At 46.1% G+C, this 27,169-nt stretch overlaps 1 protein-coding gene across 1 annotated transcript in view; it reads left to right on the top strand.

Annotated features, from left to right (window-relative positions):
- Positions 1–27,169, top strand: part of ppargc1a (peroxisome proliferator-activated receptor gamma, coactivator 1 alpha) — a 266,147-nt gene that overhangs the window by 215,836 nt on the left and 23,142 nt on the right. Inside the window, 1 exon segment of the mRNA XM_030088542.1 lies at positions 17,595–17,774. Coding sequence (XP_029944402.1) covers positions 17,595–17,774 — 180 coding nt within the window.

The following is a 27,169-nucleotide window of genomic DNA, read 5'->3' as shown; positions in this document are numbered from 1 at the left end:
GTCCAAGATTGTCTGTGCTGGCGTTTGACCCGTCGGGGGTGGGGGGGGGGAAGAAAAGAAAAAGTTGTTGCTATGGGACGGGAAGTCATGTGAGTTATTCTGTCCGTCCCTTTGAGCAATCATCAAAGTCTTAAAGAGTCTCCACATGTGATCTCTCCACATTGTAACCTACTCATGTTGCAGTTGAAAGCATGCTTTGACGGCCTGCATCTTAGCACTTCTCCTTGAACCCCCAACACACACACACACGCACACGCATGCAGACTGCTTCATGAAATAGCCATGACGTCATAGCAGACGCTGCTATCAAATGTCCTCCACCTTGTACTGCACCGACAAACATGCTACCTACACACATACCTTTAAAAGCACCACGTTGTAAAATTACCTAAACACAGGAGATTACAGTGGCACTCGCTCCCACACACTGCATTAACAATATGTTTTTTACCATGACACCCTCGTGCCTCGTTTTCTGTCCTGCATTAGGATGACTGATGTCTTGAAATAAGAATTGATACCTCGGAGATGATTATCTACAACACCGTAGCTGGAACATTAACAGATTTTCTTTCTATTATCAGCCAGGAGCAAGATTAAATCATGTCATCTTCCATTTCCATATCTATCTTTGTGCTGTGGGCAGCATCCTGGCTGTTCTCACTTCCAGCGCTTGGCTGCTGGAGGAATATTTCACATTTCTTCTCCATTATGCCCGACTGGGTCTTGATGAAGCCAAGAGTGCCTTCTTTAATTGCTGTGTTTTATAGACTGTACATGGACTGGCCCTGCTAAATACAGCATGCTCAAATTAATGGGGGCGTTCAGCATTAGTGCATTTTTAATGAGGACTGGAGGCTGCCAGAATAGTTTCCTATATGATGAGGCGCACTTCCCCCCACCCCCCCCCCCCCCCCCCCCCCCCCCAACCCCTTCGTTTGTGACACTGGCGCCGTTGCACGGTGGCGCCTCGGTATCTGCCAGCCGGTATCCAGAGTGAAGCCGGGAGAGAGAGGCGCATCCCGCCCTGCCATGACAGGCAAACAAAACAAAGCTCTCTGTTTGGTGCACTTTTCTCTCAGGTGAGCAACGCAGCTTGAAATGCACCGTCTGAGATGTAAACACACGCCCTCGTGCACACATGTACATGGTTTGGTACTTTTCCATGTTCATGCACCTGTTGTCACCATGCACACACACACACACACACACATACACACACACAAATTCCAAGCTTATCAAAGGAAAACAAGAGTGTACAGCCCTATATGTTACAGAATGCAGGGTGTGACCCTGATTTACATTTGTATGTGGAGCGCAATGGAGTATAGAGAGTAGAAACGGCAGTCAGCAGAGAAGATAACCCCAAAACATTCGCTCTAAATTTATGCCAGGATCCTATTCCCTCTCACTGAATTAATGCTTTAATCTCTCCCTCTTTGTTGCATGTGTACTTGGGCTCAGTGTGTGTTTGTGTGCATGCGTCGGAGTGGCTGGGGTTGGGTGTGGGGGGTGGCGGCGGTGGAGGGATTATATTTCTCAGCAGCCACTGTTTTAGCAGATCTTTCGGAATGAGAGAATTCACCACAGAAGTCCGGCGCCTGGAAAAAAAAAAAAAAAAAAAAATTGCACCTTTTGCCATTTCCCTCTTTCCGTCTATTCAAAGTCACACCAATATTCCCCATCAGTTCTGCTGTCTTTGCATTTCTCCACAAAGAAATAGCTAGTGTTCTTTAATGGGAGATTACCTTCAAATGCAAGCTTAAAAGATTATGCGCTTTCATATATGTCTTTGAGGTCCATTATTCGATGTCATTTCTTGAATGTTCAGTGCTCTCCCTCGCTTTCCCATCTCCTCTTCCTTTGTGGATGTTCTGTGTATCTTTTTATTCGCAACTTTATCTATATTCAAATAATAGTCACCCGCTAATATTGCGCACCAAGACTTCCCTCATTTCTTTTTTTTTTTTTTTTCTTCGCTTCTTCCCGAAGTAAATCTGTGTCACATCTGCGACTTTACGCACTGCATCTCTGATCCTGCGGTTCACTCTGCATGCAGTACCACCAACATGTCCACTGACAGACTGTATCCATAATTTATTCCATTCTAAAATGAAAAAAAAAAAAAAAAACCCGACGTATGCTGGGGAATATTCATTTTTCCCATCACTGGCCTGCCACCTGAGTCATCGCTTTATGAATTATTTTGACGATTGGTAATGATGTCCTGTGTTGGTAGGCCATTACAGGAGAGGAACTTAATTCGCCCATTGTTAATTAATTGCTTCATTCTTAGCGGGAGTAATAAAAATGCTATTAAGTAAAATACCTCTATCATTAACCTAACTTTGTTAATATGGGTATCAGTGGGGCTCAATAAACAAAAGCTGTAGAGCCTAGTGCCGCACAGGGGTAATTAAAAATGCACTGCCATTAATTATATTGGATGGAAGATTGTCCAATGAGTTGGAGGTTTGTTGACTCTTCCCTTTCCAAGCCCGATCTCCGCCGGAGCTTTTTATCAAGCCCGATACACGCGAAGCTAATATTTCCAGTGCTCAGAATGAATTGTACTTTTGATATTGAAGCAGATAACGTGTTCGCTTTTTGTCATTTTTACGACCAGCTGTTGGAGGGACCCTAAATCTGCCTTCGGTATCAGCGCGCGTTTTACTGTCGTGTCGTAACGCGACCTCTTTGAGGTTCGGACACATGAGAGACGGACTATTATGCAAACCGCTATAAAAACGTGTCTGGTCAAGTGGCCATAAAGTAATTCCCAGGTTAAATATCTGCTATCTTAGTTTGTACAAACAGATATGTGAGTGCAATCGGCATTTATGTCTACGTGGAAAAACCAATTGGAGATTTGTGGAATTTTTCGGGGGTTGAGTGAGTACTTTTCCACCGGCCTGCAGTACTTTGAACAAGGTTTTAACAATAAAATGGAACAGAATTCTATTGCGCCATGTTACGAAGAGGTAATTTAATGAAACAGGGCATTGACATGGAGACAACAGACATGACTGATCAGCTGCATGAGTGAACTCATAGTAATCATGTACCAAAGTCTTAAACTGTTAAAGAAAATAGCTGGGAACATACTAGACTGAGTTAAGTGGGTTGCCACAAGATCGTTTCTGTTGCATCACAATATTGTCAGTAAAGATATGAGCTCCAGCGATGTTTTCACTTGTGTGTTCACGAGACAGCTCTGACAGCAATCACTCGCACTCAGAACGGGGCGTCCAGATTACCATTGCCGGCTCTCTGCATCTCCCAGCTCATTGTTTTCTTCCTCTTCGCTATCTTCTCCATCCCCTTTTCCTCCCCTTAGTCAGTTTTTTTTTTCTCTCTCTCTTCCCCTGTCTCCATCCTGTCACGTTTCTGAAAAAAAAAAAAAACTGGCGGCCCCAGCCGTGAAATTGATGTGATGAAAAACAACTGGGATATCTCTATGAGCCATTTGCTTTTGCCGCGACGGCCGACCTCTCTCCCCTCAGAGCGGCTCCAGGCTTTCTGTCGCAATTGGGGGCATACTGCAAATTAGCCAACAGCTATCTGAGGTTGCCAGCCAAATGCACGGCTGACCCCCCGTCCCCGCCGAGCACCGACCCTCCTGTAGCCGGCTTTGACGCCCAAACTTTGCTCAGCCGGTGCCGGTCGTTCTCCCCGCCCGTGAGATTCTGTCACCTAAGATTAATTCGCCGCGGCACGTGTTTAATAATCCCACAGCAATTGAATCTCGGGGAAGAAGATGCGGCGAGACTTTAGAATACGTAACGTCACTTCTTATGTTAATTCAATGCAAAATTGCGTTTACGCTGACAAATGGCTGCGGATACTCTAAGTAAGAATGGAATAAGAATAAATAGGTGTGCGTCGCCGCTGTGTTTCATCGGAGCTCAGACAGAACATCATCCTAATGCCTGTGCTGTTTTGTTTTCTTTTCATTATTGGCTTTTTTTTTTTTTTCTAACAACTGGGAGTAAAAAGAAAAAAAAAATTCCCCTCAGTGATGTTCATCCTAACGTCTCCCACACGAGCCATGAAACGGGGCTCTGACTTATCCCGGAGCTTCGCGTTTACAAGGAGAGATAAGGGCGGTTCAGGCCTATTGTTGCAGCCCGCCGTGACCCCAAAACATGAAAAGGGCATCTCGGCCATCTACCATTGTGTGGAGTTACAGTGCACACTGACGCCGCGTAAACCCCGTCCCTTTTTGTGTGAAAAGAGAAGCGGCCTCTTAATTAAGCGCGCGGGAATGCGGGCGACTTCCTACATGCATAAATGAATACTCAAGAAAGCAACCGTGTCATCCCGGATGTGGATAAATGAATAAGTTGCCGAATGCGAGCGGCGGTAAGTAGGTTAGCATGTAAATAAATGAATAAGTTAGCAAATTAGTGTTTAAGTGTGTTAGCATGTAAATAAATGAATAAGCGAGTGAATTACAGCGGCGGTGGAGTTTGCAGGGCTGAATAAAGACGTTAAGGAAGCGGGAGTGTCAGCACCGCAAAAGGAAGTTATCGCTCTTTCAAAAAAAAAAAAAAAAAGCCTTCTGAGGACACAGTTGTTCAGGCGGCGCTCGTTGCGGGGCGACACGGCGAAGTACATCTGGCTCGCGCATGTCATATTTCCTCATGTACAGATGACATGCCAATTACTCCTTAATTACACGCGTCATCTGGACCAAAGTGGCCAACGCCAGCACTGATTAATCCTGTTTATTGTGGCAGCGATGACAGTCCCGGTGGACACGGAGCGCCACGAAAACACACACAACAAGGGATTACGGAAGGGACTTGGAGAAAGGCTGCAGGGGCCGAGGAGCAGGGGGACAAAAAAGGGGGCCAACTGATTGAATGACTGCCTGACAGTTAATCTTGCTCTTGATTTCAACCGCTGATGATCAGATATCATGAAAATAAGTGATGAAAATCATTTTTATTTCCAGACAGTGGAAATGGCTTGAGGCGCAGCAACGTCTGACTGAGTTAAAAAAAAAAGAAAAAAGCTTCAGTTGCCAAAAAAAACACTGAGGTTGCCTGCTCGCAAGGAAAAGCCAGCATTATTGCTCAGCACAATCTGCAATATGCTTACACACGCTTTCGCGCTGATGGACGGCTGCCAAGTCATTTGAATATCATGTCCAGTTAAAATCACGATTTTACACACATCAAAACCAATTACTTTCTGTCATCTTCAAATCCGCATCCCATTATCGCTCACAGTTGTTATTGCTAACGAGAGCGAGAGAGAGAGAGAGAGAGCGAGCGATCAGCAATTCCATTTTATTTTCCAAAATGTGCTCGTCATGAAGGGGGGCAATGAGGTCATGCCGGCGGCGAAGGCGACTGTGTGTGAAAACCTAGACTTCCCTGTAAACGAACACGCGGCGCACGTGAACCAGATACCCACCGTAAGCAGGCGGATCTCACACCGTGACCGGAATATGCGGGGGATGGGAAGGTAGTCGCTATTAGATTAGCCCAGAGATAGCGGACGCATGTCGGACCGGCGCTGGGAGTTCACCGGGGACGCCGGTTTCCCCCCCCCCCCCCCACCCCCGGGTGAAGGGGGACGGCGAGGTGGTTTATCTTCTAATGAGCGATGGGCACGGCGAGGTGGTTGCAAGGCCCCCCCCCCCCCCCCCAATTCGCCGTGACCCTTTGTTAACGTTGACACTTCCTGTCCCCGATCACTTCTTCCTGTACTTAGCCTCCATCTTCCTTCCCCTCCTTCCATATCTGCCACTAATTCATGCCCCGTCTTTGTCCAACTCTTTCTATCACTCACAGCAGCTTCGCTCTTGCTTTTGTTACTCCCTGTCACACTCTCTTTCAGCATTAGCTCCATCTCCATCCATCTGCTCCTTTTGTCTCTTTGCTCTTTTTCACTCGGATGCCTTGGCAAAAATGGGTATTGACTGTGCCTTCTCTTTCCTCTCATCCCTGCTCGGCTTTTCTTTTTTTCTTCTTCTTCTTCCCCTCCCTTCATTGCTGTATACTCCAGCAGTACATGCTCCTTTTTGGAGGTGATGTGAAGAGTAGTAGAAATGCACCCTGTAAGGGGAAAAAAGGTGATGATACAATCAGTTTTATTGTGCTGTAAGGATTTTTTCAGGCTTGTGGTTATACACCCCGTATGCAGGCTGTATGAAAGAATTGCAATTCGCATGCATTTTTCCCTCTCTCGCTCTCTCTCTCTCATTCCCCCCTTATTCCTTCTCTTTTCATTGCTGAAAATAATTAGGCTGCAGTCTGGACTCAGGGGTGTAACGTTTCTCTTCACGTTTCCATGATACAAGACCATAGGAATGGGAAAAAAAAAAAAGAACAAAAAAAAAAGAAAAAAACTGGTTGTGCTGCTCCAGAAATTTCTACCTGTGTGTCACCAAACATCCACCCCGCCTCCCTCCCCAGATGCTGTTTAAGTTGTAGTTCCAGTCGACACGATTCACTTTACCTGACCTAATTCTTTCCTGGCAGTCTTCCAGTGCTAAGAGTACATCAGGACTCCACTGTCAAGGTATTCAGCCTTGCCTTTTTTTTTTTTTCGATTATTTTACAAATCAAGCAACATCTGTTGTGCTTTGGGGGCCCTCCTCGTGACTCGCAGGACTTTTCTGCAGTTTGCAGAAAAACACACCTGAATTTGCCTGTGGCCAGCGCTGCGATCTCTCATTAATGTATTTTTTTTTTAAATTCCACAGTTTAGTTTGATTTCCTCTATTACTCTATTTAAAAAAAAAAAAAAAAACATAAAAAAGAGGAATTTCATTAAATCTTTAAACATGCAGTTCACATGCAGTTCAAACACGATCCTGCACCCAGTAAAAATGGTAATTCTCACTTTTTTTTTTTTTTTTTTTGCTTTTACCTTGACTAGTCTTTTGCAAAGATCATTTCTTTCCCCAGCTATGGATTTTTACTCACTGAGCTTTGTCTTTTTGTTATTAAACTTCAAAACGATACTTGATATTCAGCAAGACAACACTCACTGTTTTTCTGTGCCCTTTTAGCAGCAAAAGATTTATCTGCATCTCCTCCATACAAGCGCATCTCATTTCCTGGGGTTGCATCGCCGGGCGTGTGGCATCTGTTGGAATTTAACAGCAATTTCAAAGTTTTTTTTGGGGGGGGGGGGGTTTGTAACATTTTGAACACAGGGAGCGTTCAAGCCTTGTTTATGTATGTGTCTTAGCAATCCAAAACCCTCATGGTCCATAAATTTTAATATTCCTTGTGAGTGCTATACCCAAGCAAAAACACAAAGTGCCTCGCCAGTCCCTGCCCAGAGCACTAGTTTAGCATCAGCTCTCCACCAAGACGCATTACGCACCAGGCCCGCGCTCACGGTTCACCTTCTTTTCCGCCGCGACTTTCCACATGCATCTTGCATGACCCACTGGCGGTTTTAAACAAGCCCAATAACAGTCCTGCAACACTGGGCTCCGGCGGGAGACCGCAACTCATGTCGCCATGTGACCGTGATATTATTCTACTGTAGTAGAGGAGGGGGTGGGGGGGGGGCCTCGCACGCCGCCGCTTCCAGAAGAGAGCGGGGTGGAGTACGGCGGCGGCGTGCGGTCCTGCGTCGCACCCCAGGCTCCTCTTTTTGTGTTTACCAGTCCCTGCGTGGGACTGATGTTATTTTCAATTTCAAGGTTTAGCCATGGCTAACTGGCCAAAGCTTCTTTTTTTGTTTTTTTTTTTTTTTTCTATGCCATTTGCCTTAATAACATGGGCTGGACTCTCTGCGGGGAGAGTAGCCGCCATTCTGAGAGTGGCTAAATGACACAGTGGAGTTCATTGATGGAACGGATTACACGCTCGCATGCAGGGCAGAGAGGCGACGGGGTCTCGGCAGGGCACTACAAAGCAAGCGATGTGAAATCTTCAGAGGGGGAGAACGCACCTCTGTACTGCATGTCGGAGGGCGAGAGCTGGCATAATTTGTGGCGCCACGCTGGTTATCTTTAAGAGCCGACGGAGGATGGAGCGAATGTGCGGACACTGTCATGACTACCTTCTGTAGTGGAAAGAATGACCAGATGACTGCCGGAAGCAGTACTTCCTGGTCCTCTGAACTGAGAGTTTAGAATGGGAATAATCAATTCATTAAGTCACAATTACAAATAAGATCAGGTGGCTTACAACTCGCCTGATCTTGAAACTCAGAAACCACAAGCATGATGACTTGTGGAGCAGAGCTGAAACGAGATCGGAAGCCCGATGGAATCGTCTGCAGCATCTCATTCTCTCATAACAGGAGCAAAATGGCTAACAATGTCAGAAGTTTATGTCAAATAGACAAGGCGGTGAACATAATAGTTTGATAAAGGGTATTTTCACAGCACTGCTGTGTGATAATTTGACACCACATTAGAGCCCCGCACTTGCGCTCTGTATCCTTTTTCATTTCCTGTGGCCAGCTGTGGATGGCATTACACCGTATGTTACTGTAGAGGATTTGACTATTGCGAAATGTGAACGCTTTCTTCCGCCGTCCCCAAATAATGAGAAAACAATATGACTAATCAAGCGGATAAAAAGACCCATGCACCCCGAGGTCTGAAGGCACACCGGACGACTCAAACTCGGAGAACGGGAGCATAAGCTGTCTTATTGCAGTCCCGCGTAAAACGTGAATAGATGTAGCGCTCAGTTTTACCTCTGCCCTCAATTAATTCGTATGAATCCAGCCACCATGTATTAAAATGGCCAGATGCTAGGATGGATTCTGTTGGGAGCAATGACATGCAACAAAGTGATATGAATCACCCTCACCCACCAAGCCCCCTCCTCCACTCAGCCGCTCCCCCATCACACACACACACACACACACACACACACACACACACACACACACCAACAGCAGAGCTCCGGTACACTCTCAAAGGGACGGTGACACAATTTAGGAAAACAAGACCCAGCTTCGTTAGTATGGATGGACTGTCCAAAAATAAAGCTACTCTACAAGAAAAACTGTATTTGAGTTCAACGTCTAACCATTGTACAACCAAAACATATGATATGAAGGACCATTTGCCATAGAAATATTAATATCAGGCCCAGTTGGAGACCAGGCACATAAGCGGGAGGATCCAGAGCAGGAGTCGAGCCTTCTTGAATATTCAAACAAAGATAACGATCTGTGGATTAATGTAATTTGGGTTTCAACATACTAGTCGACTGACTCCTTGGAGGAATGGCCTCATCATTAGTGTCAGTCTACATTGACATATCATAATGTGTGTACTTTAAATTTATATACAGCTATATTTACCTATATAAATACATTCAACTTATATTTTGTGTTTAATTTGCAAAACCATGTAAATTCCTCACATAGCTGATTTTTTAAAGTTTTTTTCTTTTTAATTTTGATCATTTTCAACGTCTTTTTCCAAGATCATGCTCTGCAGACATACCTCAAGCCTCAGAGGCAGCAGAAGAAGTTCAGTCCATCATATGACAACACGTTATGCATCAAATGGGTGCGAACAACTTTTCACACTCCATCCTATAGATTCAGTCCCCCCCTGAGAGGTGATATCTATAAGAGTGGCTAAATGCAAGGACGGTGTGAAAGCAAGACCCCGGGCCATTCTTGAGAGTGGAGTGATTGAACATGCAGTGATGTTGGTCCCGTAGCCTGAAGTGCTTTGGACCCACTGTCCCCATCTGATGCGTGCGCTCCTAAATATTACGTATTTCTCATTCTGCGCCCAGCCCGTGACAAGTCTCCACATACTTACCCATTCATTATCAGCTCCTTGAAACTGAAACAAAAGCTGCAACATTACAAAGAGTACCTGCACTTCAGTGGAGATGTAGAACTCCCCCTTTTTTCCCCCCCCCCTCCTTTTTGAAATGATTCCTATCTCTACAAATCTCTGCCACTGCATACATAAATACCCGGCCTCCAGCAAGAAAGTGTGCAGGAAAAAAAAAAAAAAAGAGAATCAAAGGCTGTTCAAGAAAGGAAACCATAACGTTATATCTATATTTAGCTTCTGTTGTCTTAATTGGCATGAAGCGAACAATCAGATAAGCCATTTGACTGTGACTCACATGCAGCTGCAGGAGAGAAAGATATAACCATTACCTGCGTATTTCCCCTGCCAACACTTTTTTTTTTCTCTTTTTTTTTGGCAAGTCTGTGTTCATCGTAGTGCCATTTCTCAAATTCTGAAGTCTCTATCTGACCAGCAGCTCCTGTACCAGCAATTATCTGCATTTGTTGGTTCTCACCATGTAAAGATGGAGCCGCTTACTTGACTTACTGGACTTTTTCATCACGGAAGGACTTAAATCCCTGTGGTTGAGTGTTTTATATCCGCCGCAGTCACCAGAGCCACCTACCTTTGAGCTCCGTGTCACTCCCCGCATTGCCCCGGTATTACTGTCTGCGCGGTGCTGGTCCATCTGGGCTCTGTGAGGTCACTGCACACGCCACCTGCTCCGATCCGATTTCGCCACGGCTTCTGCATGGCATCTCTGGGCACGCGTGGCGAGGCAGATGTATAGATTTAGTGGTACAAATGCCCTCGGATACCCATAAACATAACACACACTCGCATAATACCTTACTACACACACTGGACGTACTCTGGTGCGCTCGCATGCAATCTGTACAATTTACATCTCCAGTCCCTGAACCTTTTTACGGGTTTCTGTGCAATTTTGTGCTTAATGAGACTTATTGTATGCGATTCACTAATTTGGGGAGACAATTGCTCCTTGCATGCTCAGGTGGATTTAATAGGCTTACAAGCCTAAAAATTGGATTGGGGTTAGAAAATTCCATGGAGTGAGTTTCTTATTACAGAAATGTATTGTAGAAGTTAACTTGTGTTTTTCTTGAATTTAACGTTCAAACAGGAAAAATAACTCCGGATTTTACAATCAGGGTTTGCTTCAAATGTTATGCAGCAGTGCAGTTTTCTCAGTATGCACGCTCGACAGAGAAACCTCAATGGAAGTATGACGTGATGATTTACTGGTTTTAGGAAGTAACACAGCGTCTTATTATCTATTTATTATCCAATAAAACAAGAAAGGAAGACTATACAAAGTTATATAGCCACAGTTCATATTTATGCATTCCTCTGGTGTTAACTGACTAAAATTGCATCTCTCACATAATCTATAGCATGAAAATGCTCCTTAATGGGAAATACTTTTGAATGGATGCATCCCAGATCAATGGTGGGCCCAAAAATAGACTCATGTAACAAATCAGACATACTGAATAATGTTGCAAAACAAGGTAAAAAAAATATTCTGAGGCGAGTCCAAAAGAGTAATCCAAAACACAAGCAGAAATCTAAAACCATGACTAAGACCAACCACAACTAAACACTAAAAATACGGGGAAACACACAAGATGCCTCAACACAAAGGTACAATGATGATCTGGCAGCAAGACATGGACGGAAACAGGCTTAACAAGGGAGAGGAACACTTAGGTGAAGCACATTGATGGGATTAGATGCACTGAGGGAGGGCAAACAGGAAGGAATAGTATGCAGTGACAAAGACGAAATAAGTGAGCATTAATAAAACAGGAAAGGACAAAACGGGTGAGACACACAGGCTTGACTTAGACACAGGAGACCTGGCAGTACCAGGGCCCAGGGCCCTCAGGATGGAGCCCATGGAGGTCCATAGTGAGTTGGGGATCTTGAATATTGCTCAGGGTTCCCAGGACCGCTTCTCCAGCCCACAACCCTCCCAGTCCGCCAAGTGCAGATGTCCACGCCCTCATCTGTGCACAGTGGGTAGTCTCTTGACCACATAGGCACTGGAATATTCTGGAATCGGAAGACTGATGTGGAGGGTATGGTGAATCTTAAAGAACTTGAGTAGTTTGAGTCTTACTGCAGATGGGTCAATGATTTTGGACACTTTGAATGAGCCAGTGAATTTTCCACCAGGGATTAATAAAGTATTTCTATTCTAATGTCCACTGGGGCTGTTCAAAGCTGTCTTCACTCAGCTCTGTCCTTCATCCACCCCAGGTGCATTGCTATTGCAGAGGTCCAACTCTGTGAGGGTCTTGGCACCCTGCACAGCAAATTTTCCAGTGTTGAATTAACTCTGAAAGTGTTAAGAGTGGTCTCATATATACACTTTTGTAGTGTTAAATGTAAGTGTTAATATATACACTTTAAAGTGTTCATTCTAAGACTTAACACTGTATAGAGTTAAATAGGAACACTGGTCAACAGAGAGGAATATTAATATAACTCTACAGAGTGTCAGCATTAGAAAATTAACACTGGTCAGTGTTGAGATTTTAACACTACAAAAGTGTATATATGAGACCACTCTTTAACACTTTCAGAGTTAATTCAACACTAGAAAATTTGCTGTGTGCAAAAGTTCAAAGGTAGAGTGGGAGGACGTACCTGTTCTTGACAGTAATGTCATTCAGCCCTCAGTAATCAATGCAGGAATGGAGCATCTTGTCCTTTTGGACCTCATGGGACATGAGGAGGATCGGAAGATTCTGGCAACAGGGGAGGACTCGATGTAGTCTGTCATGGCTTTGCTTTTGGGTGGGGACAAGGAGTACAGTCTTTCCTGCAAAGGTGAGGTGCCGGGAAGCAGGTCTACGGTACAGTCAGAGGCACAATGAGAAGGAGGGGAGGTAGCCCAGGTCTTACTGAAGACCCCCTTCAAGTCCCAGTAGACTTGTCACCAAGTATACATGAGTATACATGAGGTGAATCAGACACTGGGGTTTGGGGTAGTCTCATGAGGGTGTGGTGTCGGTAGGTGGTGCAGATAAATGGTTCACCTGACAAGGTCTGCTCTGGGACTTGATGCCACTAATGGACCAGTCAATGTGTGGGTTGTGGGCCTTCAGCCACAGAAATTCCCAAAATGAAAGTTTGCAAAGATGAGACAGACATGAAGAAGCTCTGCTTCTCCATGTGACTTGACTTGAATTCAACTTTGTTATTGGATAAGGTTCCACATCAAGGCAAAGATATCCTTTGGAGAGTCCAAGAGAGTAAGACAAGGTGAAGCACATTGAGGCACAGAAGGAGGGCAGACAGGAACAAAAGGTGTGCAGTGATGAAGACGAGACAGGTGAGAAACAGGAAGGGACAAAGCAGGTGAGATTTTTACGAAGACACAGAAGGAGACCCGACAGTCAGGATGTTTGCTGAAGTTTCTGCCAGTTTGCTATGACATCCTCCTCCTGTCCTACAATACAATCCCATAAATGTAAAATGAGTTTAAAATAAGTAAACAAAACAAGACTTGCTGGACTGAGTTTAAATCTGGAGCATGTGTCAGGTTGGATTACAATGTTATTGTCAGTTTGGAAAAAATGGGGAATCTTATCTATTATGATCATGTTAGATAAAGTGTTCAGTAAATAAGATTATATGGACTATAGAGATTATATGCACAAATGTATATGCCTCTGCTAAAGCATGAACATGTGATCAATAGAAGAGAATCAGAGTGAGAGTGAACTCCTCCTGCAGCACGCCTGTCAGCCTCCCCAACTGCTCTGTTTGAAATGTCCACAAGGCTTCTGTTGTTATTTCACTGTGAGGTAGTGTTGCCTATACACGTCCTGTTGATACTGTATACAGGGTTGATACTGCCACCTGTCCTCTTTACTGCCTCTGAATGGACAAAGAAACACTCTCCGAAAGGCTGAATTACCGTCTTTGATATCCTACACTGTCAGACTCAGGCATTTTAGGTTACACTCCAAACTCAATGTAAAACAGGAATGACTCAAAACAGCAGGGGGGTACTTGATCTCTGGATGAGCAATAGCGCAATTAAACGGGAAAATAGCATATTTTGTGTCTGCCTGTAATTACGCAGCTGAAGCTTAATGTGTGACAGATCACACTGACACTTTTTTCTTCTTTTTTCTGTGCGCGCTCACTTCGCAAAGTCTTTGTGCCATCTAGAGAAGATGACAGGCCTGGGATCACTGAAAGTGCTGGCTTTGCAAGTTCATTCTAAAAAAATAAAAGCTTTGAGTGATCAGATCCAAATTAATAGTAATTACATTGTAGATCCAGTGATTTTAGACAGTGATTTTCACACACAAATGAAGCCAGTTCTTGAACATAGATGAAATCCAGAGAAAGACTATCTAATAATATTTAAATCCAGCAAACTAAATGCATTTGAAAATACATTTCTGTGCATATTGTCAGTCTACCCCACACATAAGTGTATGAATTATTAAGCAAACACGTTTTCCTTATCGAGAAAAAAAAAATCTACTGAGCTGTTGGTGTGGTTTGAAGGCAGATAGACATTTTTTGCAGTGCACAGAGAGGATTTTACTATGTGCGCAGCCAGACCCCGCCTGCTCACCGCGCGTCACTGGCGAGTAGCGTGGACGCGGAGTCACTCCCCTGCCTACTTTTAATAGCTTTGTCATGTGATGGAAAGCAGTTGTAAGACAGGTGCCCTCGGTTCATTCTCGGCGAGGGGCAGCAGTTGCCTGTGTGAGCGCGACTGGGAAGCGTGTGTGGATTTCTTTTTTACTTGATTTCTTTCTTTTTTTTTCTTTTTCTTTTTTTTTTTTTTTTTTTTTTTTTTTTTTTTTTTTTTCTTTTCGGACCGTCATTCAGTGGCTGGATGGCGTGGGACAGGTGTAACCAGGACTCGGTGTGGAGAGAATTAGAGGTGAGCGCATCTTAAAAAAAAAAAAAAAAAAACGAAAAGAAAGAAAAGAACCCGACTTCTTTCATCTTTCTAGCCTTGTGGACTTTGTTTTTTTTCTCTCTCTCTCCCTGGAACGATGGACAGCACTGACAACCCGAGACGGTGATTTCCACATAAGTCTCTCCTCCTTCTCTTCCTCCTCCTCCCCCGGTGCCGGTGCATGCCGGCGTTATGCGCGTCTGGACGCAGTTGAGGATGCGAGGGATATACAACACGGGGGATATGTGACAAGCGGAGTCTCTCTTTTTCCATCCCAGTTTAAGATGTAGTTGTTGTTGTAACGCGCGCACGGGCTCAGGACCATCGCTTCCCCTCTGTAGGATCCCTGTTCAGTCGGAGCGAGCTGGCGGATATCTTCCCAAACGCGGACTGTTACGCGCTCCGGTGCCGAGAGAAGGGGCTTCATGGCGAAATGGCTGAAATGTCTCAAAGTCAGGTATTTCGCTGACGCGTGAAGTCCGCCTGGCGATCAAAAAAAAAAGGTCCCTTTTGATGTGCGGTGTCGGGATATAGCGCTTGTTATTTTCCAGATGCGAGAGCAGAGGTTTGTGCACGCCGAGGCACCGCCGCTATCCGGCGTTGCGCAGGAGCATCATAATATTACCGGTGCCGGCCGCGTCTGCGTGCCAACATCCCGGCCGGGGGGGCAGCGCTGCCCCGGCCTGGGGAGCAGTGCCGCGTCCGGATCGAGTCGATCGCTGAAAATTAGATGTGGCAACACCGCTTGTTGTTTCCTCTGAACATGACTGTGAAACCAACCTCCAGGTTTCCATTCAGCGTTTAATTAGCCGTCTTTGGCGCGGGTCGCACGCCTCACCTGGTTAAAGTGCACGCAGATAATAACGCACATCAAAAGGATCCTTATTCGTTTCATTTTCCCCCCCAAAGTTCATGCACGTTGTTCAGGGCGAGCTGTCTATGCATAGGCACTCCTCTGCATACATGTGCTTCAGAGGTTTTTCCACAGTAACTCGTTCATGATATGACTGCAGTCTGCCTGTGTCGGCTGCGTGATGAGACGGCACGAAAGAAGCTTGCTTTTTCCCTCAGTAAAAGTGCTGATTAGATGTTTCAGATTGATTTTGGTGTTGTTTTCCCCCTTTCGTACACCTTCCTCGGCACTTTAATCCAGGTAGTGCTCGGTGTGTCGTCGCGTTTTAGTTTTCGCGATGCCAAGCCCCACGAATGCGCGCAGCTTCTTTTTCGACCGCTTCTGTTTGCAGAAATGCACGAAATTCCTGCTTTGCAAAGGAAACAACTGTCAATCGGCACCACGGACCGTCCACTAATAATCCTCCGAGCAGGTGCTTTTATGTGCGATGCGTGCGTAAATCACCGGAGCGCTGTGGTGCACCCTGATCGTCTGTCTGGCGGCGCTATTTCATTAGTTCACTAAGAAGCCCATAAGATAATTGAGCATATAGGACATCCAGCCTCAGAATATCCAAACAGTCTGTTTTTTTTTCTTTTTCTTTCTTTCTTTTTTTTTCATTTCCATGCCGTGCCTTGTCTGACTGGATCATCTCAGGGGGAAGCCTAAGACGCAGTGAATCTGTCCCCTCCGCCGCCGCTGCTGCTGCTGCGATTGCAACAGAACGGATTTGTCTCATCACAGTCTAAGTCATCGTGTATTCGTGTTGGTGCGATTCCGAGGACAGATGAACTGTGACACCGGTGTCTGGGCGGTTTTTCCTACTTGGCACGGCATCCTCTCAGCTTTGCCCTGAGCCGAACTCGAGCTCTCACCCCTGCTCAGTCTGCAGGCCAAATACCCCCCGGCTGCGCCCGAGGAGATCTACCTTATATCTTTCTTAAGGCCGCCCCCCGTGGCGTTCATACATCGCCTGACGTGTTGTCAACTAATTTAGGGAGCGTGTGGCCTATTAGGCAGCTGCCACAAAGCCGTTTTCTCGGGCTTGGATTTGCATTTTCACAGTCACAGAGTGTAAACACGCCTCAGGTCTGGGGTGTTTGTGGTTTTTAATGACCAGCTGACTATAGAGCTCAAAGTTTGCTCACCTTGCAACGAGCGGAGCACAATGGGTTTTTTTTTTTTCCTGACTTTTTGCTCGTTTCAGCTGTTGTTTTCCTGCCTGTGGGGCTGCATACTGAAAATGAGCATATTACTCCTAATGTGAGGTACTTCACACTGTGCAACATGAAGAAAAGGGTTTGTACATAATCTGCAAAAACAGCTGTAGACTTGTTGCCTCCTCTCCCATCCATCAAGACACCTTTTTTTTTTTTTTTTTTTTTTTTTTTCAGTCCCACTCTGCAACCCTTGCTGGCAGCCAGAACAGAGCCGATGATTTGTGTGTGGAGGAAGCAGGAACAGCTGCTACATACAGTACACATTGGCTACATTACATAAAAGTGGCCAGTGAATAACAAAATGTCAACAGGCTGCATTTACTAACAGGGAGGCCATACCGACTGTTGTGTACGCGGCGTACTAAAGGTTGAGCACATCTCAGGTTTGCACATTGTTGTGCAAAACGAGCTGACCTGCTGCCTGTCAAAACTTTCTGTTAATAATCCCCAGAGCCGTAGTGAGACGAGTGATGAATTAATCTTGGACGGAAAACGCGGCACAGGACGACATTTTCAAACCAATCAAATAAAGGAATTCTGAAATTAATGTGTAACTAAGGCGAGACGCCAAAGGTTGATATTTAAGCTGTTATGATGCGCAGGTATGTGAATTTCCTTTCTTTTAAGACTCAGCCACAGGTTTCAGAAGACTTTTGACTGCGGTCCAGACTTTCAGTCCCCCCATTGTTTCCCGGCTTGGCTCAGATAACTCATTGTCTGATGTCCACATTAAACAGATGTGTCTGTTTCTCTCTGACTGTTCCTCTTTGTTTTCCCCCCCAGTGTGCTGCCTTGGTTGGTGAAGACCAGCCCCTCTGTCCAGACCTACCTGAACTTGACCTCTCGGAGCTGGATGTCAGTGACTTAGACGCAGACAGCTTCCTGGGTGGCCTCAAATGGTACAGTGACCAATCAGAGATCATTTCCACGCAGTATGGGAATGAAGCGTCCAATCTTTTTGAGGTAAGTAAAGCTTATGGTTATTTAAAAAAAAAAAACGCAAATACTGTTCACATTCATCCGTTTTTTTTTTCTCTCATCGGATTTGATCATTTTCAACCTGCTATGTTGCTGCAGGGATTTTTTTTTTTTTTTTATTATGAGCTGTCCGAAGGTTCAGCTGTGAGGAATAAAAACATGCCGCAGTAAACACAACATGCTATCTCCTTCTTGAATGCGAGCCAAAGAAAATGCACGGCCATTACCAGTTTACAAACATGCCTTTACGCTGCTCCGAAGTACAAAAGAAGCGATAAAGTGCGGGGCGATAAGCCCGGGAGGACCTTTGTCCTCTTGTTTGGATCCTGGCCGCGACAGTAGGATGTCTTATCAAAACTTTGAGCGTTTATTTCAGCCCGGAGTCGTGAATGCGGCACACATCTGACAGAACGTGTGTGTAGTAAACTCTGGACACGCTGGTTGTGTTGCAAAATGCTTCTCAAAGGTTGAAGTGTAAAACCTTAATCTTTGCCCCCACCATTCCCCTCCTCTCTCTCTCCTCCCTCCCTCCCTCCCCCTATCCTTTTCTTTCCATCTGAATCTCTCTTTCTGTTCTCACTCGGTGACAAACGAAGTCCACAGAGGGTGATGATCTGGCCAGGGCCATAAAGCCATCGGTCTTGGGACTGAGTTCCAGTCCCCAGTTCATTATAGGCCTTTATCAGTGCCAGAGATAGACAAGAAAGACCGAGATTGGATGCTTTAGCCTCGCCTCAGGAGGAAAAACCCTGTCTGAGGAGGCAGTCCATGTGTGCGCCTGTAGTTCTGTCATGTAGTCACATGTTCAGGGGGCTCTGTTGTGTGTGTGTGTGTGTGTGTGTGTGTGGTTTGTGGCCTTACAGCCAACAGTTGATAACAGACGAAATTCTTTCCACGTTTGACCTCCTCCCCAGCACCACCTTTTCAGATTCTCTTTATATCACCACACATTCTACCTCTGTGGGGCCACCCCAACACACACACACGCACACACACACACGCACACGCACTATTGGGGGGGGGAGGCTTAAGTACGAGCTGGTGTGAGCGTGGCTCCTCTGTCGTCTGAGAGTGATATGGCTTGCAGCCACCAAGTGGCTCTGGGGATGGATAAAAATACCAAAGAAAGTGTCTGCATGTGCTTGTGTGTGTGTGTGCATGTGTGTCATTTTAAAACACAATGGAACTTCGCACCCACTGAGGACCCTGATGAGGGAGCTGCCTCTGAGCGAGGAAACCGTGCTGGTATTTGTTTGCCTGCATGCGCACATGCTCCCGCACAGCCGAGCACGTGTCCGTCTCCGCGCAGGATACTGTACGTCGCAGTAAGCGGGTGATGTTTTCACACACTCAACAAGCCAGCAGCTATTGTATTATGCTGAGGGAAATGGAAAGGTTTCTGATTAAGCTGTGAAAAAACTGGGGTTTCAAAGCAAGTAATGCATTTTCCTGACCAGGTTTTTTTTTTTCTTTTTTTTTTTTTTTCCATCTTTGGAAAGTTTCGAGTCAACATATGAAGTTCTCAGTTCATCATACAGCAGGACCCAGTTAATCCTACTTAATCTGACAGAGGAAAGTTTGCTGCTCGGCAAGGATCAGAAGACCGGGACTGCAGCTGTACTTCCTGTGCCCCCCCCCGCCCCCCTTGATTGGCCTCCACACAGAACAGAAAAAAACATCCATTCAGAAGTTGAAGATTAGAGAAAGTGTTAATAACTGCCCAGCTTTAAAGCCTGCCAGTGTACTCGTTCTTTGTCTGGAGTTTTTCCATGCTCTCTTACGTCCACTTAGCAAATCAATGTGCGAGTGTTCTGAGGGGAAAAAAAAAAAAAAAAAAAAAAAATGCAGGTAGCGGATTATCACGGCTGTCTTTGGTAACATGTGTAACAGCTGGGTGCAGCTGTCACGCTGAGGCCCTCCTTTTAAATGTCCTCATCAAACAACTCGCTCCCTGGAAGTTTGAACCCGTGTTTATTAGTTAAGTAAGCCAACTGTTGGAATGATTTGCAGCTCTGACAGAAAGACAAACACCCGCTGCGCCTCGTGCGTCGAGTCCTTTGTTCGGGTTGCGCTTCGCAGTCGCAAATGAGCAAGCAGGTTTCACCTTGGTTACAGCTGAGGCCAAAAATAATGCTTCCACATCAAGGGAAGTCCTATTTGATTGTTAGTTGGGGTGGGGGGCAAGGGGAAGTTGGAAGCAATGCGAGACTGTGTATGGATGTGCATTAGTCAGTGTTCCTGTCCGTGTCTGAGTCTATGTGTGTGTGTGTGTGTGTGTGTGTGTGTGTGTGTGTGTGTGTGTGTCCCGTTTCGTGAGCAGCATCTATCACAAGCTGTCCCCTGGCTGGCCTTCTGCTCCATTCCCTGCCACTGTCCCAACTGTCCCTGACACAAAATGTGGAGAATGATACACCCCCCCCACCCCCCCCACCCCTTGCAGCGCGCACACACACACTCACACGCGCACATAGCTATCGCTCCTGGCGCACCGTGTTTGACACCTCTTCAGAACGGGCCGACCGTGAAAGTCCAGGGTCTATTTTGAGCAGCAGTTGTTAAGGGGTAGCTACTCCAATAAGTTCCCGATGTACTGCCAAAGATAACACCATAGAAGTGTGACCCAGTGTCTCTTCAACCACAGGTCTCTCCGCTCAGATTTCAAGTCAGACTTCAATCATCTGATTGATGGAAGTGTGTCTTTTTAGTTTGGGATTGTCCAGATTCCAGTTTGGACGTCCCGGCGGCGGCCATGCGGCGCTGCGGTTCGCCCTCCTCAGACAGATATAGACATTTACAGCCGGTGCAGGCTGAGAGCCGCACTGCCCGATTATGAACATAATATTGGCACCGGGTTTACCGTCTGACATGTTTTCATTGTTATAGCCGTCGTGTTGTGAGATACGCCGCTGACGGATGGACAGGTGGGACAATGGGACAAGGGCAGGCGGCGAAAAGTGAAACAAGGGGACGGGCGCGCAGAGACAAAAAAAAAAGGGCCAGCGCATGACAAGACTGAGCGACACGGGAGCAGATGTGTCGGGAAATAGACAAACATATAGACTCCGACGCAGCTTGAACGTGTGCCAACCCAAACCAAAGCCCGCGGATTGGAAGTAAAAGGTTGTGGGCTTAGTAGGTAGTAAAATAAGATGCCGTGGCTTAAAAGCATTACTGTGATATTGTACAGGGACATGCTGTAAGTGGATGCATGTGAGCACACATATGTGCGGCGTGTCATTCACGAGAATATATCACTCCCAACAGGCTGCGGTTTGGGATGGCTTCAGCCTTCACGAGGCATTATGGTGCTTTGTCTCGCTTGTTTGTGCCTTATTTGACAGATGCTCCGACGCTTATTCCTAAGTAAAGGCAGATTAGATTGATTGGGTCATCCTTAGCAGGCTTTGATAAAACACGCCGCGGCGAAACGTTTGCCTCGAGCAGCCCTGCTTCCCCCCCCCCCCCCCCCCCCCCCCCCCCCCTCCCACCCTCAAACACATATAAGCGTAGATTAGCTCAAACACTTGTTGGCAATATAGTTCCTGTGAGTTTGAACAGGAATAAACACAAAGTCATAGAGCTGCTGTCTAACACACACACACACGCACACACGCCAGCAGCAGAGACCCTTATTGTCCCTGTTCCCACTCCCTGCTGAATGCCGGTTGCGTTTATTTTGCAAATTTATGCTGACATTTGAGAGTACACCACCCGCACCAGTTCACTGCTCCAGCAAAGGGTGTCTGAATTATCATATTCCACTGTATAATATGATTTTTTTTTTTTTTTTTTTTTTTTCAAGTGCGTCTTATTAGAATACACCATACTTTCCTCATCTGGAGTTCTCCTCAGTTTTCCTGTGCTGATACGTTGTTTGCGACGTCTGATAGAAGAAAATCCTCCGTCACTGTCGAACCGGAGGCAAACTGCGCCCGCAGACCTGCGGCTGTGCCGTTTCAAGATGCACAAATGAGAGGGAGTGCAGACAAATAGGTGAACATATATAGCAGAGAGATGCAGACGCGGGCTGTCCAAGCCTGTGTCATCTTGGAGCGTCTGTCAGATCCACTCCACAACAAGAGCCCTCAGCCCCGCCGCCCCGTAACACTGTGGGCTCCCGTCTCCCTTCCTCCCCCCTTGTCTCTTCGCTCCCAAGGCAAGGCATTTGTTCCTGGATGATGGGAGGCTGGAGCAGCAGTGGCTAAACAAATATATTCTGGCCTCCAACAGTCGCTTCTGGAAAGAAAGGCTGGAAGGAAGGAGGGAGTGAGGGTTGGAAAAAATAAAAGGGTAGCAAAGCAGAGGGGGTGGATATGGCCCAAAAGAAGAAGAAGAAAAAAAAAAAAAAAGTCCCCTCAGGGAATGTTTGGAAAAAGAGCAAGGGAACATCTTTTGGTCTGGTGGTGGTTGCTTCTTTTTCTCTCTCTCTCTATCTCTCTCACACACACACACACACGCGCGCACACACACACACAGTGCATGCTCCCAATGGGCCACTGCTGCTGATTGAGGCATAGTTTGGTGTTCCTGCCCCAGCTGATCCCAGGCCTCCAGTGAATACCCATCCTTCTCATCACATCAGAGCCGCCGATGCGTCCGTGCGCGCGAGAGTGTGTGTGTCTTCATGTAATCGAGACAGCCCACGCACAAATCAGATAGCGGGTCGTTTATGGCGAGACGCGACACTTTTCACTTTTCTTTTCTCTTCTTGCTTTCTGTTTTGTGTGCTCTCGTGTGTGTGTGTGTGTGTGTGTGTGTGTGTGTGTGTGTGTGTGTGTGTGTGTGTGTGTCTGCATTGGGTGGAAATGACTATTTTTAGTACCTGGGGTAATCTCCACTAAGAGCCTTTCAGGGCAGTTTCACTTTAACCTGGCCAAAACACTAAGCCAATAATCCACCCCCCCCACCCAACCCCCCCCAAACTCATACTCTCACACACACAGCCACATGTTGCAACGATGCCATGCGATAAGACCGGCTCCCTCTGTATTATTTAATAGTGTACACTTTACAGTGGGGTGGAAGATACGAACTGAGGTTTCCTCGAATGCTTTCAAACTCGCTTCCTAAATGCAATATAAAAAAAAAAAAAAAAAAACAGGAGCGGGGTAGCGCAGGGGGTTGCGAGCACGCAGACGAAATGAACTGATCAAAGAGTGACAAGTGGAGGTGTGCAGAGGAAACTGTGAAAGCAGTAGCCCCAGTCGTGAGAAAATGGCACGAATCAAGAGACTAGACAGAGGGGGGGGGTGGTGGTGGTGTGGCGGGGCCAGACAGCGAGAGAGGGAAACAGGATGGAGGGAAACCTTCAGTCAGCGCGTGGCGTGATTCATGGTGAAGCCCTGTCAGTCTTGGACGATGGGCTGTTTCCCCTCTCCAGCAAAGGCCAATCGATCTCAGGTGTGTGTGTGTGTGTGTGTGTGTGTTTGATCACCGCCAGCGTGCCCAGCAGCCTCAGCCAGTCCTCCTGCACTGGTTGTTTGCGATCTTCTCTCAGTCTGTTTGAAGCACATCTTTTTCGAGCCAAACACTCAAGTAATTTAGAGCCAACTCTGCATCCATTAGTAATGACTAAACTACTTTCCGCAGAATTTCTTTTTAAGAAGAGCTAGTTAATATTAACGAGTAACCCAATAATGGTGTCGCTGATGGGTGTATGTAGGTGGCAAGTTGAAGGAGTTTAGATTTTTGAAATCACGATTGAACTTGCTGAACAAAATTGTCTGAGAAGTAAAAGTTCAGTTTATTTAATCTTTCAGTTTTAAGGTTTTTTTTTTGTTTTTTTTTTACCCTTGCTTTTAAACTTGTGAAGGACTAGTTTCACCTGGTTTGGAGGCAGTTTTTAAGAGCTTTGTCATCCATGCAGGAAAAAAAGAAAAAAAAAACTTTCCTGCTCGAAATAAGCTGCATGATGTGCACTGCATGCTTACAGCTTCAGCTTATTCCCCACCCCCACCCCTACCCACCTCCCACCGAAGCATTTAAGTCTGCACAGGCCTCAAATAGTTCAAGAGGCTCTCTGAGGCTCTAAGGCTGCATGAGTGACTTGATGCTTGGATGACTCACTTACTGCCCAATCAGTAGCTCCTGAGTCTGAAGGGAAAGCAGAGGCTTTTTACAGGCATTTTGTCACCCAAGAGGGTATGCTACTGTTTTGCTAAATAAAAAGTTGTTTATATGAAAATATTGTCTTGTTTCCTGCAAGAGAAAAGAGTATTGGGAAGTAAGAATTTCACAGGTAGATGTAAAAACATTTGGTTCTCATACCTTCAGCTCTTGAAAAATCCTTAGCATGAACTCACTTTCATCACGTAAGCATGAATATTTTGCAGAGAGCAGCCGTGCTTTTGACGAGTCGCATCGCGAAAAATGTGTGAATCTGAAGTAGAGTATCGGGTAAATCTGCGGCATGCGTCTGCCATGATAGCGCTGTCGACCTGAGGGAGTCAACAGCTCTAAAATTGTCCGCCTGTTGATCAGCTCTTTTCCAGAAGGCCATTTTCAGACAATGCGCCTCTCGCCAAACCTCTTTTCACATTGCCGTGGGCTTTGTTGTGTAATAACTTGATGGGCAGACAGAGAGGGGATTTCAAGTGTCGGACGCTTGTCATCGAGTGGTCAACTGTGCATTGATCACCGCTCATTTGGCAGACATTGCACGGTCCGCTAGCGTGTGCAGGTGCGGTGGGTATGCTCAGCTGAATGTAAGCTGTCAAAAGGCGAGCCGATCATGAGTAAAGGCAACACGATCAGTATTCCACAGGGAGTAGACCCCAAGATTAGGATGAAATTCACCTCAACAGCCAATGTTGCTTCTACAAAGAGAGATTCTTTAGGCTTTCATGGCCTCACTCACCAGTTCTCATAGCATCTCTGTCTCATGTTGAAGAGTTGGGATTGTATCGACTTTGGTGCACGGACCCTTTGATGTGTTTTTTTATTTCTTCTCTTGTAAAGATAGGCGCGAGCCCACATTGTTAGTACAAGCGAAGACTTGTGAAGTCCTCTGTGTTCGACCACATCTTGCACTCGTGCGGCCCATACACACACAGCAAAAGTGTGCGACTGAAAAAGAAAACGCGCAGATAGCACGCTCACAAAGTCACGTCACGGATAAGAGGCGCGCACACTTGCAGTGTCTGCCTTCTACCCGGGTCCAGAACCGACATGCATGCATTCCGAAAATCAAGGTAAAAGATAATGCGTTTATTTAGCAATCAGCAAATAGCTTTTATGCAGCGGGTAAGTGGTGAAGCCTGTGAGGCCTCGATAAGATCATTTGCTTTCAGGTGTTTCCCTGTCGCACCACGTATGGCATTGAGTGCAAATTGAATAGGGTGACCTTTTTTGCTGCGGAATCAAATTGACTGCATTTCCCCCCAAAAGATTCTGCCATTTCAATTACCATAAATTTGTGAAATTGGCTCCCCTGTCATACGTAGGAAAAACGTGCACGCGGAGATGTTCGGCGGTTGGAGTGACACAAAAACACACCTCGAGGTGTCTATTGTTTGAAGCGCTGCGGACCGCTCTATCCAGTCCACCCTATCCTGGCTCTCCTCGTGTTGGCATCACTCCGAGGAAGACATTACTATGACAAATGAAATGCCACAAACCCTTCGATGGGCTTGGCAGGGCCTGAAAGGTCAGGAGCTGCACGGTGCAGGTGTGTGTGTGTGTGTGTGCGCGCGTGTGTAAAGGTAGTGTCAGCAGCAGATAATAACATTGAGTCCTCTGTGCGAAAAAAAAAAAAAACAAGAAATTCTCATCCGCTCTGCTCCCCCTTCAAAATCTATGCAAATGCCAAAATCAGAGTGACCAGGCGTCTCTCTGTGTGTAATTGTTTCATAGATAAGGACACTTGACTGCTGATGACAGACTTATATTCTAGCCAGGAAATGTGACAGCAAGATGGACAGTGGAGACGGTCTCTGCGCTGCTCTGCAGTCAGCCTGTCCCCCTCTCTGTGTTCCGCCGGCACATTATCAGCAGTATAACAGTGGGTTCAAAGGCCCCTTGCTTAGTAGTGCACATTCAGAGCTGCCGACTTAAGCAAATAGCTATTTGCATGCCATTAGGAGAAAGAAAAAAAAAAAAAAAAGCAGAGGGAAGCACCATTCTTCATCCCATCTCTGCATCTCGCTGAATATTCCTTATTTGAGCCTCCAAATCTCTGTGTTTCTCCCCCTCCTGCTGCGACTGTCAGAGCAAGGCACAGTCAGAGCAATCACAGCAATCAGTGTTGCCTCGTGCCAGGCCGATTGGGAAGGAGCTGCCAAAACAAAAGAGCGAGTGTCCAATCATTATGATGGTGTGTGATTTGGTGGTGTTAGCAAATGGTTGCTTGGACCATCTGTTGGACGGCTGGAATAGGAAAACAACAGCAGCTCAGGGCATGACGGGAGGCGGAGGCGGAGGGGGGGGGGGGGCTCCACCAGGACACCCCAAAACCTCATGTGATCCTCTCCATATTTGGATAGCTGCATGAGAATGTGTGGAAGCTGATTTGAAGACACATGCTTGGATTTTGTGCTGTTTGGAGAGACGTTTTAGGTTTATATTTCTACAGCTTGGCGGTAGGTTGTTTCATACCTGCTTCTTTATGTACTTTTGTGAAACACCACAAAACCAAGTGTTTGATTTGGGACCCAAAGTTAGAAACATCACGATCGGCCTGAGCAAATGAGCGAAAGAGTTCCCAGTTAAAGGTGTTTGTTTTGCTTTCTGAAGAGTAGTTGGAAGAACAATTCTGGTTGCATACCTTGGGTAGGTGTCTGACGTGGCTCTGGTCTGTGTCAGAGTGTAGCAACAGTTCTGTTTTTCCTTTGGCTCACTCCTTCTTTCTAACAGACATACACCCAGATATATCCTCCTCTTGCTATCTCTGTTCCTCTCTCTATTCCCCATCAACTCATCTGATAGTGCAGTAACAGTCTCAAATGGTTCCCAGGAGATACATCATCTCAACTCTGTCTCCTCTCTCTCTCTCTCTCTCTCTCTCTCTCTCTCGCTCTCTCATTCTTCTTCCCGTTCATGGGTCAAACCATTTCCCCTCTGATTTATAACCAACAAAGCCTTCTGAACTGAGCCAGACACCTGGCATCTAAACAGTCAACTCATGCAACAGTTTTTTTCTCTTTCATTGAAAGAGCTGCCGTTTTTTGTTTAAACCGAGGCACCGTGTGGAGGATTCACCGCCCACCGCAGTCAGAGCATTATAGCTAAGTAGGACGAACAAGCCGAAAATCAGCTACCTGGCGCTTCGACTTCAAAGTCTTGCTTGCATTCAGAGGGTGGAAGATTGAGCAACTACCACGTCCAATCCACTTAAATATGCGAAGTCCGTCTTTTTTTTTTCTTCTATTTTCGATGGCGAAAAT

Source organism: Salarias fasciatus, chromosome 3 (assembly GCF_902148845.1).
Source record: "Salarias fasciatus chromosome 3, fSalaFa1.1, whole genome shotgun sequence".
NCBI lineage: Eukaryota > Metazoa > Chordata > Actinopteri > Blenniiformes > Blenniidae > Salarias > Salarias fasciatus.
This window is presented reverse-complemented; position numbering and strand designations above follow the sequence as displayed.